Source organism: Lacerta agilis, chromosome 5 (assembly GCF_009819535.1).
Source record: "Lacerta agilis isolate rLacAgi1 chromosome 5, rLacAgi1.pri, whole genome shotgun sequence".
NCBI lineage: Eukaryota > Metazoa > Chordata > Lepidosauria > Squamata > Lacertidae > Lacerta > Lacerta agilis.
In genome coordinates this window covers 92,361,140-92,377,368 of record NC_046316.1, presented here as the reverse complement: position 1 = coordinate 92,377,368, position 16,229 = coordinate 92,361,140, and the positions used below count along the sequence as shown (strand labels likewise).

At 48.1% G+C, this 16,229-nt stretch overlaps 1 protein-coding gene across 1 annotated transcript in view; it reads right to left on the bottom strand.

The window, feature by feature from the left end:
• Positions 1–12,444, bottom strand: part of MUC4 (mucin 4, cell surface associated) — a 31,009-nt gene extending 18,565 nt beyond the window's left edge. The window contains exons 1-2 of the mRNA XM_033148202.1: positions 12,320–12,444; positions 428–6,892 (exon numbers count right to left, since the gene is read on the bottom strand). Of these exons, the coding sequence (XP_033004093.1) occupies positions 428–6,892; positions 12,320–12,380 (6,526 nt within the window). The 5' untranslated portion in view covers positions 12,381–12,444. The remainder of the gene's footprint in view (positions 1–427; positions 6,893–12,319) is intronic.
• Between the last annotated feature and the right edge of the window lie 3,785 nt (positions 12,445–16,229).

The window sequence follows — 16,229 nt, the reverse complement described above, 5'->3', positions numbered from 1 at the left end:
AAAATGACAGGTGTGACTTGGGCCCGTTAATTTTAATGGATGTGCTCTGGGTATAACTCGGTTGGCTACAACCCTATGCCTCTCAGACTTTTGTTCTTCAGCTGGTGAGTTGGGATGCACAGCTGGATCGCACAGCCTGACCTAATGCCACCACTGTACACATGTACATAAAAATAAATAAATACATAGCATTAAGAAATGAGTCCCCAAATTCATGGTTGGGCTAAAGATGGGTCCCTGGTCTTGTAATGGCTGAAGACAACTGTCTTAGCTCATCCCTGTTTGGCAGAGCCAAGTATTTGCAGGGGGTTGGACTAGATGACCCTTGGGCTCCCTTCCAACTCCTCCGTTCTATGATTTTATGATTCCAGTTTAACGCAAGGAGACGCTTTACCTATGGCAATATTAAATGCACTTGCCAGCTCACCTGGTGATGATGCAGGAACTGGAACCGCAGGGACGCGGCCTGACTTTTCTGAGTTTCCATTGGCAGTTGCTGCTTTCCTGTCCTTGGAATTTTGGGATCTCGAACTCGGCTTCTTCTCTGTCTTGCCGGTGGCTTCTGAGGATTTAGTAGCTCCTGAGGCGGCAAGGCGGACCTCCGATTTCCCCTTGCTATCAGCAGGTGCAACTTTGCTTACGCCGACAGACGGCTTTTTCTGCGTGGAGGAAGGAGACAGGGATGAGGTGCCGGAACCGGTTGAAGACCCCGACTTTGTGGGCTTAGAAACTGGAGAGCTGCCGCCGGATGTTGCAAGGGCAGAGCTGGGTGCTTTCCCTGCGGAGGAGGGTGTTTTGCTGTTGTCAGATGTGTCTTTGCTCACACCGACAGCCGGCTTACTCTTGGCGGAGGAAGGAGGCAAGGATGAGACGCCGGAACCAGTGGGAGATGCTGGATTTGGGGGTGGCTTAACACTTCCTGTGACTTCAGACTTGGAGGACAGAGGAGACACCCCTCCTTTGATCTCGGGTCCTGATTCTTCCCCAGAAGGCAGTTTCAGGGTATTCGCTGGACTCAGTTGCGTGCTAGACAGGGAAGGACTTGTTCCACCAGCAGTGGATGTGGTGGCTGGACCCTTGTCAGCTGCCGAAACCGAGCTGTCTGCATCGCCTCTCCCTTCGGACGCTGTGGAAGAGCTCAAAAGCCCATTGGGTGAGGGTCTGGATTCTTGGGTCTTTGAATCAGAGGGGAAAGAGTCTGTTTTTCCTGCTTCTAAGCCAGCTGGTGCCTCCTCTACCTCCTGAGAAGATGAGCCACCAGCAATGACATTTCCTGTGCCTTTGACATATGAGTTGGCGGGTCCAGAGGGCAGTGGGTTACTGGGAGGTAATAAGGCAGAAGGAGATTCCTCTCTATTCAAGGACCCTGGACCATTCCCCAAATCTCCTCTTAGAATCTCTGTGCTGACTTCTGCCCCTGGAGAGGAAGAATCTGACCCACCCAGAGCATCACTGTTAGAAGGAGCAGGCTGTCCACTTACAGACTTTTCTGAACTTCCTGTGTTATCAAGACCTGCCATGTTGTCACTAACCTCTCCACTCCCTGGAGGTGGTTGTGAAGACTCTGTAATGCCAGAGACTTGGTTTGCCCCTGCATTGGTGGCCAAGCTCTCATCAGAATATGCAGAAGCAGAAGGCAAGGTTCCTCCTGAAGCTTTGCCGATCATTGACCCGACCGCAGAAGAGGGTTGAGGGAAAGATTCTGCACCAGTTATTGACCCAGATTTCTCTTCTGGCTGCTCTGCTACGTTTTCTGGGCTCAGGACTGTCTCTGTGGAAGAGGTGGATCCCTTGGTGGCTGTTGATCCCAAACGGGCAGCTTCCACCTCTTCAGTGGGAAGGGATGGTTCTCCATCACCAAGTCCTCCAGAAACATCTTCACTTGTCAATGTTCCCGGGGATTGTGATTCTGTGGACAATGCATTCAATGTTGCGTCCTTCCCGCTCATGCCCTCCTCAGAAGCTCCTGCTGTAGCTGCATTGTCCGCAGATGGTTGAGATCCTGCGTTTGTTGCTGTCCCCAAGCTGGGTGTTTCTACCTCTTCAGTTGACAGAGAGTCTGATGGTGACTCTGCAGCCAATGGAGCCGATGATTGTTCCTTCCCACTGGACACTACTGTTGCTGCATCATCTAGTGATGGTTGGGGTGCCTTGCTTGCTGCTGACTCTGAGCCGGCTGTTTCCACCCCTTCAGTGGTGAGGGAGGAATCTCCATCACCAAGTCCTTCAGAAACCTCATTGCTTGCAGATGTTCCAGAAGATTGTGATGCTGTGGACAATGCATGCAAAGATGGCTCTTTCCCACTCACCGGAGAAATGTCTTCTGATACTCCTCCCTCCTCAGAAGCTACACCCTCTGCTGCACCATCTGGTGATGATTGAGATCCTGTGTTAGTTGCTGGCTCCAAAATAGGTGTTTCTACATCTTCAGGAAGGAGGGGGGATTCTCCAAGCCCTCCAGAAACATCTTCACTTGTAGGTGCTCCAGAGGATTGTGAATCTGGTGACAATGGGGCCAAAGAGGATTTATTTTCACTTATTATTGATTCTCCTCCCTCCTCAGAAGCTACAGCCCCTGTTTCCATACCTTCAGGGTGGGTGGAAGATTCTCCACTGCTAAGCCCTCCAGAAACTTCTTCACTTGTTCCAGGGGCTTGTAATTCTGTTGATGTTGGGGCCAAAGAGGATTCTTCTCCCTCCTCAGAAGCTACTGCCCCTGCTGTTGCTCCACGATCTACGGATGGTTGAGATCCTGTGTCAGTTGCTGGCGCCAAGCTGGGAATTTCCACCCCTTCAGTTGACAGAGAGTCTGACTGTGGCTCTGCAGCCGATGATGGTTCCTTCCCATTGGACACCCCTGCATCAACTAGTGGTGGTTGAGATCCTTTGCCTTCTGCCTTCTCAAAGCTGGCAGGATCCAGCCACTCAGTGGAGAGGGAAGGTCTTCCTTCAACAAGCCCTTCAGAGACCTCTTCATCTGCAGATGTTTTCGGTGATTCTCCAACTGATGAACCCAAAGGCGTTTCCTGCTCATTTGCGGCAGAAGAGTTTCCCCATTGTTCTATGCCTTCAGAAGCTCCAGATCCTGCAGCATCTTGAGATGGTTGAGATCCTGCATTGGCTTCTGATTCAGAGATGGCAGTTTCCATGCCTTCGGTGGAGGCAGTTGCTGATTGTAACTCTGTGGCCAATGGAGAGAATGATGGTTCCTTTCCACTTTCAGCGGAGGTGTCTTCTGATTCTTCTCCCTCCTCATAAGTGACAGGTCCTGCTCCCACTGTATCACCTGGAGACAGAGGAGACTCCTCGCTATTGACTGGTGGTGATCCATCAATTTGCACCTCTTCAGGGGAAGAAGAGGAAACTGGTGGCTTTGAGGCTGATGGAGCCAAGTATGTTTCCTTGCTGCTGACACTGGAGGAGCCTTCAGATGGTTCTGCTCCCTCATTTGTTGCTGTTGTAGCATCTTCTGGAGAGAGATGAGACTCCTCACTACCTGCCAAATCTGAGCCAGTGCCCCCTATCCCATCATTGGAGGGGGAGGCCGATGGTGACCCTGTGACTACTGGAACCAAATCCTTTCCTTGCACACTAAAAGTATCTTCCAATCCCTGGGCCTCCTCAGAAGCTGCAGAGCCTGGTTTTAATGCAACATCTGGAGACAGCTGATAGGAGACTGGAGAGCTAGTGGACCCACTAGGCTCAGCTCCTGATGGCTCAAAAACAACGGAAGGCAGGGATTTTTCACTTGGGATGACTAAGGGAGATTCTTCTCCTGAGGCCGTGTTTCCTACTAATGTCTCGCCATCCTCTACAGGTGGTTGACTTGGGGTTTCTCCATCAGCCACAGCTCCTGGTGGTCCTGCAGGCAGCTCTGATCTTTCGGTGGGGCCAATATCTGCATCTGAAAGTGGGAGATCCGTTCCGGCTTGGCCCTCGCTGTTGGTTGTCCCAGCTACTTCGTTTTCAACCAATCCAGTGCTGCCCTCACCATCCCTGCTACCTTCTAAAACATCAGTGCTTTGGGGGGAAGGACCAAGGCTGTCAGAAGCTGGGCTTGGGGAGGCTTCTCCTTCTTCGTCTTCTGCACTGAAGGACCCAGAAGAAGATGAAGAAGAAGAAGGGGGGTTTTCTGATGACTCTTGAGCTTCCGTTGATTTTCCAGCACTCTCAGGAAGGGGTGTAAGATCTCCAGATTCTGCATCTGTCACCTCTGCAGAGCTAGGTGGACTGTTCTCTGCTTCACTTCCTGGACCTAGCTGTGGCTCTGGGGGCAGAGTGTTGACTTCATCCAGAAAGCTGCTGCTATCTGAAGGGGATTCCACATCAACTGCTTTCTCTGAGGTGGCTCCTACTGTCTCTTCTCTGGAGGGTAAGGCTGATACCTTGCCTAGGTCTTCAGAAACATTTCCATCCTCAGCAGGCTCTGTTTCTGCAGGAGCCAGTTCAGGCTCTGCGGTGGACACTGGGGAAAGAGATGCTTCCTCCCCATTCACAGCAGCAGAATGTCCTAGATCCTCTGGCCCCGTGGTGACCTCTGAGCCTGCCCCCAGGTCATTGTCTGGGGTTAGGTGGGAGGAAGATGGAGAGCCAGGTGGTCCATTTGATGGAGCTTCCATTGCATCTGTAGCAGAGGGACCAGAAGGTGACTCATCAGGAGATGTGGAAGGAAAGGTGGATTGTCCTCCCGATGGATCTGTTACCACCATGTCCTCTGCAGGTGACAGACCTGAAGATTCTTCAGTGTCTAAGATCTCTGATCTTCCCACAGGTGGGATAAGCTCCACGCTGGAGAGTGGGGAGTCTGTCTCACTCTGGCCTTCGCTGCTCGTTTCTGCGACTGCATCAGTTGTGGCTGATCCTGATGCAACATCTGGTCCTGTAGCTGCCTCACTGCCTTCAGGAGAAGAACCAACCTTTCCAGGTGCTTCGCTGGGGGAAGTCTCTCCCTCCTCCTTCTGAGAAGGTGTAACACTGAGAGACATAGGAGAGGGTGTTTCTTCAGATGACCCCTGAGCTTCGGATGCTGTTTCATCCTCCAGGAGAGAAGGAGGGGATGTTTTGGTGTCGGGCAAAGTCCCTGGTACCTTCTCTGCTACCCCAGCTGAATTTATTGTGGTCATATCTGAAGAGGGCTCACTCTGCGTTGATACTGTGGGCTGCTCATTCTCTGCCACCTCTGAACTATCTGTTTCCACACCGGGATTCAAGGGGGAGGTTGCCCCACTGGCAAGGTCTGCAGAAACTTCTTCTCCAGCAGGGGCATCTGTTCCTGAAGAAGCTGGTTCTTGCTCTGGAGACACTGAAACAAAAGATGCTTCCTTGTTGCTGTCTGGGCTTCCAGAATCTTCCTCTGCCTCTTCGTTAGTTGTGGAAGATGCCTGGGCCTCACCATCCTCAGGTAACTGTGAAGCAGAACCCGACCCCAATGGGAGTCCAACAGGAGAAGACACTGTGGCATCAGAATCCAAATCTGAAGGCCCAGAGGGAGCATCACTGGGAGATAAAATGCCGGGTAGACTGTCTAGCGTTGACTCATCTACTGGAAGGGAACCAGACGATTCTGAACTCAGCAGGTCTTCTGATTCTCCAGTGGGCACATCGGCTGTGTTTTCAGGGCCAACTTCTGGGCCTGCAGAAGAGGGAATTGCAGTTGGCTCCATATCACTTTCGGGCTCTCCTGCTGACAGAGAGCTATCTGCATCGCCCCTTCCTTCTCCAGGAGCAGATTCTACATCCAGAGCAGCTTCACCGACAGGAGGCAGTTGAGTGGAAACTGCAGCAAGCTCACCGGGTTCTGATGACTCCGCAGTTGTGTCACTGGACGGCAACGAACCGGATGGGGGCAATTCTGGCGGTGGCGTTGCAGCATCTCCCTCTAGAGGTGGCAGAGGAGAGCTTCCACCAGCAGGAGCATCTCCTGCTTCTTCTACAGGCAGCTCTTCTGTGTGGCTGGAAGGGTCTGCTCCTGGGCTCAAGGACGGGGCTGCAGGATCACTGCCAACTTCTGGAGAAAGATCTGGAGTCTCCTCGCCTGGTTCTGGGATGACGCCTGGCGTTTCCTCCCACGAAGCTACGGTGGAGTTGAGCTGGAAACCCACATTGCTTCTCCCGGTGTCCGTGTCCATTGCCTCCTCGTCTCCAGCAGCCGGTGGCAGAAAACTCATTTCGCCGGAAGCAACGCTATTTGCACCTTCCTCGGAGGAAGATGCCTGTACCCCTTCACCACCGGTCGCGCTGGGAAGAGATGCGTCCGTTGCGCTGGGGTACCACTCTGTTAGAAGCTCTGTTCCTTCAGGCTGTTCATCAGGAGAAGCAGAAAGCAAGATGGGTGCTGTGGCTGTTTCTTCAGTCCTCTCTGCGGGAGATTCAGCTTCCTCTTCTTCCTTAGAAATCAAAGTGACTGGAGTGGCTGCTTCCTTAGACACCACTGCAGCTGTTTTAGTTGTCCCTTCTTTCAAAGAAGAGTTCGTCTTGGCCGGGAAGGCGGCCTTTTCTTCGACATAGACTTCTGTCGTTTCCTTGGCGTTCCCTCCTGGGGGTGTGACTCCTGGTTTCTTGGACCCTTCGGTGGAAGAAGCCACGTTTCCTGCAGGAGTGGAGGCCGACTGAGAACCTGATGCTTCTTCCTCCACAGGACTGGAAGAGTTCGCTGAGCTAACAGAACCCAGGTTTCCTTCTGGTTTCCCAAGGAGAGGGCTAGGTGTATAGAATTCTGTGGCTTGGGTTTCCTCCGTGAAGGCAGGCGCCTCCTCTGTGGCCAGAAGCACGGTGGGCTCAAAATAGTCACTGTCTGTGCCCCAGGAAAGGCCATCACTGGTGGTGGTGAAGTCGCCCAGGTCTTCTTCTTCCCATTCCGTGGGAAGTGGGACGGCAGCTGTTCTCCCAGGCGCTGCAAGGAGTTGAGAAAAATAAGATTGAAAGTTACACATTTGCATCAGCAAAGGACTTGTCTATCAGTCTAGATAGACTTGTCTATCAGTCTAGATTGACTTGTCTATCAGTCTAGATTGCTTTGTAAAACAGTCAGTGGTTCCAGACCCTCCAAGTGTCCCTATTTTCATGGGACAATTCCGGATTTACAGAAGCCGTTCTGGTTTCTGATTTGATCCTGGAATGTCCTGCATTTCCTTAAAGTGTCCGACTCTGGAGTTGTAGCGCTCATCTCGCTTTATTGGCCGAGGGAGCCGGCGTACAGCTTCCGGGTCATGTGGCCAGCATGACAAAGCCGCTTCTGGTGAACCAGAGTAGTGCACGGAAACACCGTTTACCTTCCCGCCGGAGCGGTACCTATTTATCTACTTGCACTTTTGACGTGCTTTCGAACTGCTAGGTTGGGAGGAGCTGGGACTGAGCAACGGGAGCTCACCCCGTCGCAGGGATTCGAACAGCCAACCTTCTGATCAGCAAGCCCTAGGCTCTGTGGTTTAACCCACAGCACCACCCATCCCTATTTTCATTGGAGAGATGGGAGGGGGTGTGGAGTTATGTGACCCCTGAGCCAATGAGATACCTGTAAGTAACTATACAACTTTTAGAAGACACCTGAAGGCAGCCCTGTATATGGAATTTTAAAAAATGATTTATTATGTGTGTGTTTTGATAATTTTTATTAATTTTCCAATTATAATCCAATCATAGCCTCATTATAACAATGCCAATTTATAATACAATTACTAATATCAGTCATTCAAATACCAAATTATATAATTTAGACCAGGTGGTCCCCCATGTCCTAGAATTGACGATTTTCTTTATTTCTGCATTCCAAAACCTTATTGATTTCAATTATATTCCACTCATAATAATAAGCCCTTATACAACAGCTGCAATACTTATAACATCTATTCATGTTGACACATATTTTTCATGTCCTTGTAAAATGTTATGTCTAACTTTTCCTGTTTGCTACTGTTGTCCGTCATGTTTTTATCTATGTTGGAAGCTGCGCAGTGTGGCTGGAGCAAACAATTCAGATGGGTGGGGTATAACAACAACAAACAACAACAACAACAACAACAAATAGGACAGGCATGTCCAACAGAGGATGAGATGGTTGGACAGTGTTCTCGAAGCTACTAGCATGAGTTTGGCCAAACTGCGAGAGGCAGTGAAGGATAGGCGTGCCTGGCGTACTCTGGTCCATGGGGTCACGAAGAGTCGGACACGACTGAACGACTGAACAACAACAAGTCCAACAGATAAATCGTGATCTACCGGTAGATCACTGGACGTCTGCGGTAGATCACTGGTAGATCATTGGCTCCCCCCCAAAGAAGCTCCTCAACATTTTACCTCTCCCCCCCACCAAAATGGGCCTTCCTCCTTCCTAAAAAAGCTCAACAACTTTGACCTGAACCCCAAAAAAGGGTGTAGATCACTGCCAGTTTTTAACTCCATGAGTAGATTGCATTCTCTTGGGAGTTGGCCACCCCTGGGAATAGGACAACCCTGTTTTCATCAGAGAAATGTTCGAGGGTATGTGGTTTTTATTCAATTTAAATGCAGATTCCATTTAGCTCAGAGGTTTCCAAGGATGAATCTACTATGAAACTAATGAAGCTTAAGCTTCAGGGCCCTGAATCCCAAAGAGGTCCCGGAATAATAATAATAATAATAATAATAATAATAATAATAACAACAACAACAACAACAACAACAACAACAGAAGCAACTATAGTCCACATCGCTTAAAATTTTTGGGTCTAGCATACCCAATTTGAGTTGCAACTGTTTGCATCAAAATTATTGATTTTTTGGGGGGGTTGTATATATTACAACAATCCCAAAATATGAGAGTCAGTAGCACAGATGATGCAAAGGTGTGGCGATCTGTCCTGGAACGGCCCCATTGAGGAAGGTAACAGTGGTTACCCAGACCCCATTGCTGGTTGAGAAGGGGCCCCTATGATAGTCCAAACTACAAGGGGCCCCAAATGTAGGTCAGTCATTTGCAGTTCCCAGATTTTTTTCAGGTTACCCCCCCCCCCGGTTCCATAAACTCAACCCCAATGTCCCCTACCCCAGTGTTTTTCAACCTTTTTTGGGCAAAGGCACACTTGTTTCATGAAAAAAATCACGAGGCACACCACCATTAGAAAATGTTAAAAAATCTAACTCTGTGCCTATATTGACTATATATTTTTCAATTTTTCCCACGGCACACCAGGCAACATCTCGCGGCACACTAGTGTGCCGCGGAATAGTGGTTGAAAAACACTGCCCTACCCTATGAAAATAGCATTATTCCCAAAAGGAGTTTGCATGTCCCACTGAAGAAGACAATAACGCAATAAAATTAAACATTTAATTGCATGGCTGTTTAAAATACAGTCCAAACCACTGAGTGCAATTAATTCAACAAAACAGATGGACTTGATCCAGAGACAGCAGCTTTTCAAATTCTGGTAGTCATTTACACCCGTAGGTAATCCCACGGCCCCCTTTGGGAACCACTTGCTGTCAAAGTCATTTAATGTTACATAAAATGGTGTGTAATTGTAATTGCATTTAAGTTACCGTGAATAATGTATGATCGTATGATGAAGGCTTGTGTTTTTCCATTGCAAAGGTGGGATGGGCTAGGTTTTATGACTGAGTCACGGGTTTTTGGATAGGATTCCCAAGGACACAAAACTGTTTTTTTCCCCAAGGACACACAGATCTCCCTGCGCATTAGCCAAAATTCAAGCAAGCTGTGAATTATTATTATTATTATTATTATTATTATTATTATTATTATTATTATTATTATTATTATTATTCTGCTCTTCCTCTGAAGATCTCAGGGTGGTTCACAAGATAAAAATACAGGATAAAAAGAGGAGTCATATTTCTTTTGATTTTTAGCTGGAATACTGGTTTTTTGGCAAAGATGTGCTATTGAGGCTTATACTTAAAAATTCTATAAAACTTTTTAAAATCTGCATATTTTTAATTGTAATTTTATTAAGCAGATACCAATTATATGAATTGGACTGTACAGTTTTCTTGCTGGTCTTTGACCGTATTAAAGATTCATTATTACATCATAAGAGGTTTATACTGGGATCAATCTATGTAAGAATGGAAATAAACAGCCGAGGCAATATATCGTTTATTGTTTTTGCAATTATTAAACCAAGGTATTTGCAAGCAAAGCTTTAAAACCTTTGTTGTTGTTATGAGAATTTATTTCTACACAGAAGGTCAGATCCTTAGTGAACTGTGCAAAGTGCTTTTTATGAATAATTTTTGCTATAGGTTAGGCGGGGGCACGAGGGATGTTTTTATGGAGCCAAGGAAGGGGGCAGGGGCTTGAAAAAGTTTGGGGACTGCTGGCTTATACTGAATCAGACCCATGGACCAACTAGCTCAGTAGTGTATAGTGAGTGTAGGATTCCTGCCTTGCAGGGGGGTTGGACTAGATGACCCTCAGGGTCCCTTCCAACTCTACAATTCTATGAAATCACAAATTATGAAAACTAAAACAGCAGCAAAAAAGGGGGGTGGGCAAACACACAAACACTCACAATGAGTACTTGAAGCACCAGACTCACAATCTTGTTCAGAAAGGAGAGTTTCCAATTGCCGGCAAAACACAGATACAGAGGAAGATTGTCTCCTATTCGTATTTTTATTACCTCAACATGGTGGGAGGAGGTGGTAAAATCTTACTTCATTTTATCTTTGCAATAATCTTAGCCAGCTTCCCTTCTGACAGCGTATCATTGCAAGAGCTGCTTCCCTGAACAAAGTTGCCAATACACAGTCATTTTAAGTTAAAACATTCATCTTCAATTAGACTCTTCTGAACCCCAGAATACGGATGGATGAGACCTGCCAATCTCAGCCTCTCATTTTCCCCATCTTGGATTCCGTTCTCCAGATTTCCACAGAGAGTTTGTGATTTATTTTTTATGACAACTCATCAGTGCAGTTTCCCCTGACATATATGTTATATGCTTTTCTATGTACGCTTTCCTCCGACATGTGTACTTTTGTGCACATCACGCGGTTGGAGGACGGCATTGCGGAAATCGGAGAAGTGTGCATAGATAATTGTGTTTCACTCCGCGTATTGGTTCAAGAAGTGAAGTTTAGGTGCTTAGAGCCAGTGTGGTGTAGTGGTTAAGAGCGGTGGACTCGTAATCTGGTGAACCGGGTTCACGTCTCCGCTCCTCCACATGCAGCTGCTGGATGACCTTGGACTAGTCACACTTCTCAGCCCCACTCACCTCACAGAGTGTTTGTTGTGGGGGAGGAAGGGAAAGGAGAATGTTAGCCGCTTTGAGACTCCTTCGGGTAGTGATAAAGCAGGATATCAAATCCAAACTTCTCCTCAAACTCCTCTTTCATGTTAAAATGCAAGCAGAATCAAGCTTCTTCCTCCAGCCCTCCCTCGGGCACCTTGCCTGACTTTCTCCCTGGTCCAAGTCCATTTTCTCCACCTATTTCTATATCAAGTTCACTAAGTAACTCTTAAGGAGTTACTTGAAGGAAGGAGGAGGAGGAGGAGGAGAGAGTGTTGTGCTGTTGCTCTTAGGCATCTTCTGTTTACTACACAGCCATTGGGTTGAACAACTTCCACCCAAACCAGTGCTTTTCCGCAGTGATGCATAACGCTGAAACTGTCAAGAGGAACTTGGACTTGGCACACACATTGCCAAAAGAATACAAAATTTAGCAGGAATTAATGAAAATAATTCTGAGGTCGTAGTACATCCCCAGACCGCAGCTACGTGTTTTTAATGAAAGGTGGATCCTGACTGCCACTGCTTCTTGGCAGGGATTCGAGCGCAAAGCAAATATGACTTAAAAAAAAAAAAAAAAACCAGACTGTTTGCTGGTAGGAAAGTGACAGTGAATGCACTGGAAAGTTTGGGATGGAGAAACGCAAGCAAATCAGGACAAATGCTCAATGCATTCCTGTATAATCACCCCATAAGCAAATCAGAATGAATGTGCAGTAAAGATCGGACATAGTCTATATCCTAATAATAATAATAATAATAATAATTTATTTGTACCCTGTCCATCTGGCTGGGTCTCCCATAAAGCATAGGCTTTGTGCAAGCAAATCCAGTGGATGCCGAATAAACAGGAGCCCAAATAAAGTTGGGAGAGAAAGAGGGGAAAAGGCAGCACCATGACACCAGAACCTGTGGCCTGTCATTGCTGGTGTGTGGGTGCAAGCAGAAAGTTCTCCTCTTGGCCCAGAGGAAAATGTTTCACTCTGCATCACCAGCTTAATATCTTAGGCTGGCTGAGCTCGCCTCCACCTCTTGATCCTAATTGGAGCACATTCACAGACAGAAGCCAAAAAAAGGAATAAACTCACCGCACAGAAGCCATGCCCAGAAACCTGCGAGGGCCCAAAGCATCCCTCTCTGACTCCCCATTTGCCCAGCAAATCGAATTTGTTAAAGGGGGCTCAGTCCTTCGGCAGGACTTGCGTGGACTGCCTCTCAGGAGATTCCAGTCATTTATAGGATATACGTGTGTGGGTTGGAAGCCCTTGACCACTCCCATTCTCTCCCCCCCCCCACCCTCTTTTGCAGGAAGGCTGGAAGGGGCTGAATTTAATAAGCCAACCTCCTCCTCCTCCTCGACCCCCCCCCCCACCTGCGAGACCTTCACTTCCCAGTCATATGCAATGCATATCAACCAAAATGACACAGTGCTGCAAACAAAGAGCTGGAACAAACCAGGTGCACCTTGCTAAAGGTGCCTGCAAGAGACAGAATATGCGATATGAAGTCAGATGGCCAAAACGCAATTGCTCTCAACGGCAGGCCCCTGGGAAATGGGGGAGCAGAACCACCTCTTTAATTTGGCGAGGTGTCTGTTGTTGTTGTTCAGTCGTTCAGTCATGTCCGACTCTTCGTGACCCCATGGACCAGAGCACGCCAGGCACCCCTATCCTCCACTGCCTCCCGCAGTTTGGCCAAACTCATTTTAGTAGCTTCGAGAACACTGTCCAACCATCTCATCCTCTGTCATCCCCTTCTCCTTGTGCCCTCCATCTTTCCCAACATCAGGGTCTTTTCCAGGGAGTCTTCTCTTCTCATGAGGTGGCCAAAGTACTGGAGCCTCAACTTCAGGATCTGTCCTTCCAGTGAGCGCTCAGGGCTGATTTTTTAAAGAATGGATAGGTGTCTGAGTAATTCCCAAATCGTGTCTTCATCTAGCATCTGTTTTTCGTTTTAAGAAAAACACAACATTATTTTATTATTTCCTCACACGTAATGAACATGATTTAAACTACAATAAACGACGACAGTAGCACACCTAGTCTGTTTCTTGGGAAAACGCATAGCTTAAAGTTAAAGGTAAAGGTAAAGGGACCCCTGACCATTAGGTCCAGTCATGGACAACTCTGGAGTTGCGGTGCTCATCTCGCTTTATTGACTGAGGAAGCTGGTGTACAGCTTCCGGGTCATGTGGCCAGCATGGGTAAGCCGCTTCTTGAGAACCAGAGCAGTGCATGGAAACGCCGTTTACCTTCCCGCCAGAGCGGTACCTATTTATCTACTTGCACTTTGACATGCTTTCGAATTGCTAGGTTGGCAGGAGCAGGGACCGAGCAACGGGAGCTCACCCCGTCGCGGGATTAGAACCGCCAACCTTCTGATCGGCAAGCCCTAGGCTCTGTGGTTTAACCCACAGCGCCACCCGCGCTTAAAGTTAGACCCACATCAAAGACTCTAAGTTTCTCCAGAGGTGTCTGTGGGTCTGGGGAGTCTGCCTTGGTTGACTGCCGTGTCTCATACAGGAGATGAATGGATGGCAGGTGTTGTAGAAGGATCGAGGCCTCATCCTGACCTGGCAGGTCAGTTTCTCGGCCAGAGCAATGGGCCACATCTGAGCACACCGTGAGTCTATTGGAGAGCCTGTGGCAGGGCTCGCATATTGGGAGATGGCATGGCACAATTGGCACATTTCCTTCTCTCCGCATGGATTCCTAAGTGCCTCAACATGCGTGGGTTAATGCCTGCTGATATAACATCAGTTTGCCTCTCAAGAAATACTTGGAAGCCTCATGGAATAAAAAAAAAACCACCATGAAGTTGCGCAAATATAATCCTTTCAGGAATGCATGGTCAGAGGCAGCAATACTTTGAAATGCCCGTTGCTGCAGACCACGGCAGGGAAAGAGTTCTTGTGCTCGGATTGGCCACTGTGAGAACAGGATGCTGGACTAGGCAAGCCACTGGCCTGATCCTGCAAGATTGTGCCAGAGAAACCAGTCTGCTCACGGTCCATAAGCACCTAGAAGTGGCAAACACATCCCTTGTTGGTTCTGGAGCCTTCCATCACAGACAGGTGTCACTTAGGGACTCTTTGTGCTGGCTTGTGTGTCAAGCATCATAAGAACAAAGGAAGCTGCCTTATATGCAAGCCATAGAATCACAGAATGGTAGACCTGGAAGGGGCCCCAAGGATCATCTAGACCAACCCCCTCCAATGCAATAATATGCAGTGCCCGGTACGGGGATCGAACCTGCAACCTTGGCGTTATCAGCACCGCACTCTAACCAACTGAGCTATCCAGGAAGGATATAGTCTCGATGCAGCAATAATATCACCTGGTGTAAAAGCGGAGAAGAAAAAAGCTTGCCGTAGTTGCAACCCAGCCAGATGGGAGGCATAGAAATACTGTAATCAATTATTATATTATTATAATGGACGGCTTTTGTAATTCTGGGATGTCCCGGTTGAAACGGGACGGTTGAGGGGGATGAGATGGGCTTTTGGTTTGATCCAGCAGCCGGGCTCTTCTTGGCTTATTTGCCCCACTTGTGGGGGCCTTCCCAGAGACGTGGGGTTGGCCATGGTGTGAAATGGGATGCTGGATCAAGAACACCCTTTGGGTCCTGATCCAGCAGGGGCTCTCCCTGCTTTCTTAGGGAACCCGTGAGCAGGGGCAGACTTTGGTAACATGGAGCCCCGAGCGAGGACCAAATCGGGTGCTCCCCCTAAATATTTCTTATTCCCCAGTTTACCCGGAGAGACAATGCCCCTGTGATTCTGGACATATAGAAACAATAGAGCATGTGCTTCTGCAGTGCCTGTATTACAGAGACATCTCCCCACTACTCCGTCAGTACCCAGGGCGCACGGGACAATTCTATACCTCCTGGCTGCTTTGAGATACCAACCCTTCTACAGCGCACAATGTTGCCAGGATCTGCACAGCAACGTTCAGAACTCGTTGGCTGATGACATGCGCCACAAACTAGATTTAATGAACACTCATATTGGAGCGCTTTGTAAATTGTCAGCTATAGCCTTTCATATACTAACCTTTTAGGGAAGCTTTTAATGTTTGATGGATTATTGTATTTTAATATTTTGTTGGAAACCGCCCAGAGTGGCTGGGGAAGCCCAGCCAGATGGGCGGGGTATAAATAAATCATTATTATTATTATTATTATTATTATTATTAATGCTCTTCCACATCCGTTTAATGCTCCTAACCCTTCTTTTATATTCGATTCTTACAGTCTTTTTTATATACCTTCTGTTTTAATAATTTTAGCTTTCCAAAACGTTTTACAGATTTTAAATGATTGTACCCCAACCTACTTATGCTGCTCTATGACCGTAATAAAGATTTGATTGATTGCTTACTCCCACATTAACTCATTTTTTAATTTCGTTATTGTTTTGCGCCCCCTGAGCTCTGCCCTAAATCCGTCGCTGCCACAAGATGCTTCCAAGGAATCCAGTAGCCAAAGGGGTTGGCAAAACCAGTCCCCACCGGGGGTTCAGGGGGCACTAAAATCACCTATCAGACTATGGGGTGTATGACGCATATGTGTACCCCCACTATCGCGGAATGGTCAAATGCAGAAACTTCCCATCCTTCTCACACCGCATCACAAAGGCGTGCAATTTTTCCCGCCTTTCCTCCTTGCCTTACCCTAACTCCGGACGCTTCAAGTACTTGGGTCTTGTAAAATGTAGAGACATCTCCCCACTACTCCATCAGTATCCAGGGCGCACAGAACAATTCTATACCTCCTTGCTGCTAATTTCTAATTTGGCTAGTGGGGCAAAGTGATTTTTTTTCTGTGTGTGTGTGTGCGTGCCGATTCAGCTCCTTGCCAAGCGACCCTCGCTGCACCTCTGCTGATAATTCCCCAGGCGCCGCCCCCCCGCCAAAGCCTGCTTTAGCGGGAGGTGGGGGTGGTGGAGAGGCAAGAAGCAGCTTCTCCACTGTCCGGGGGAGAGCGCGGGTGTCGCAA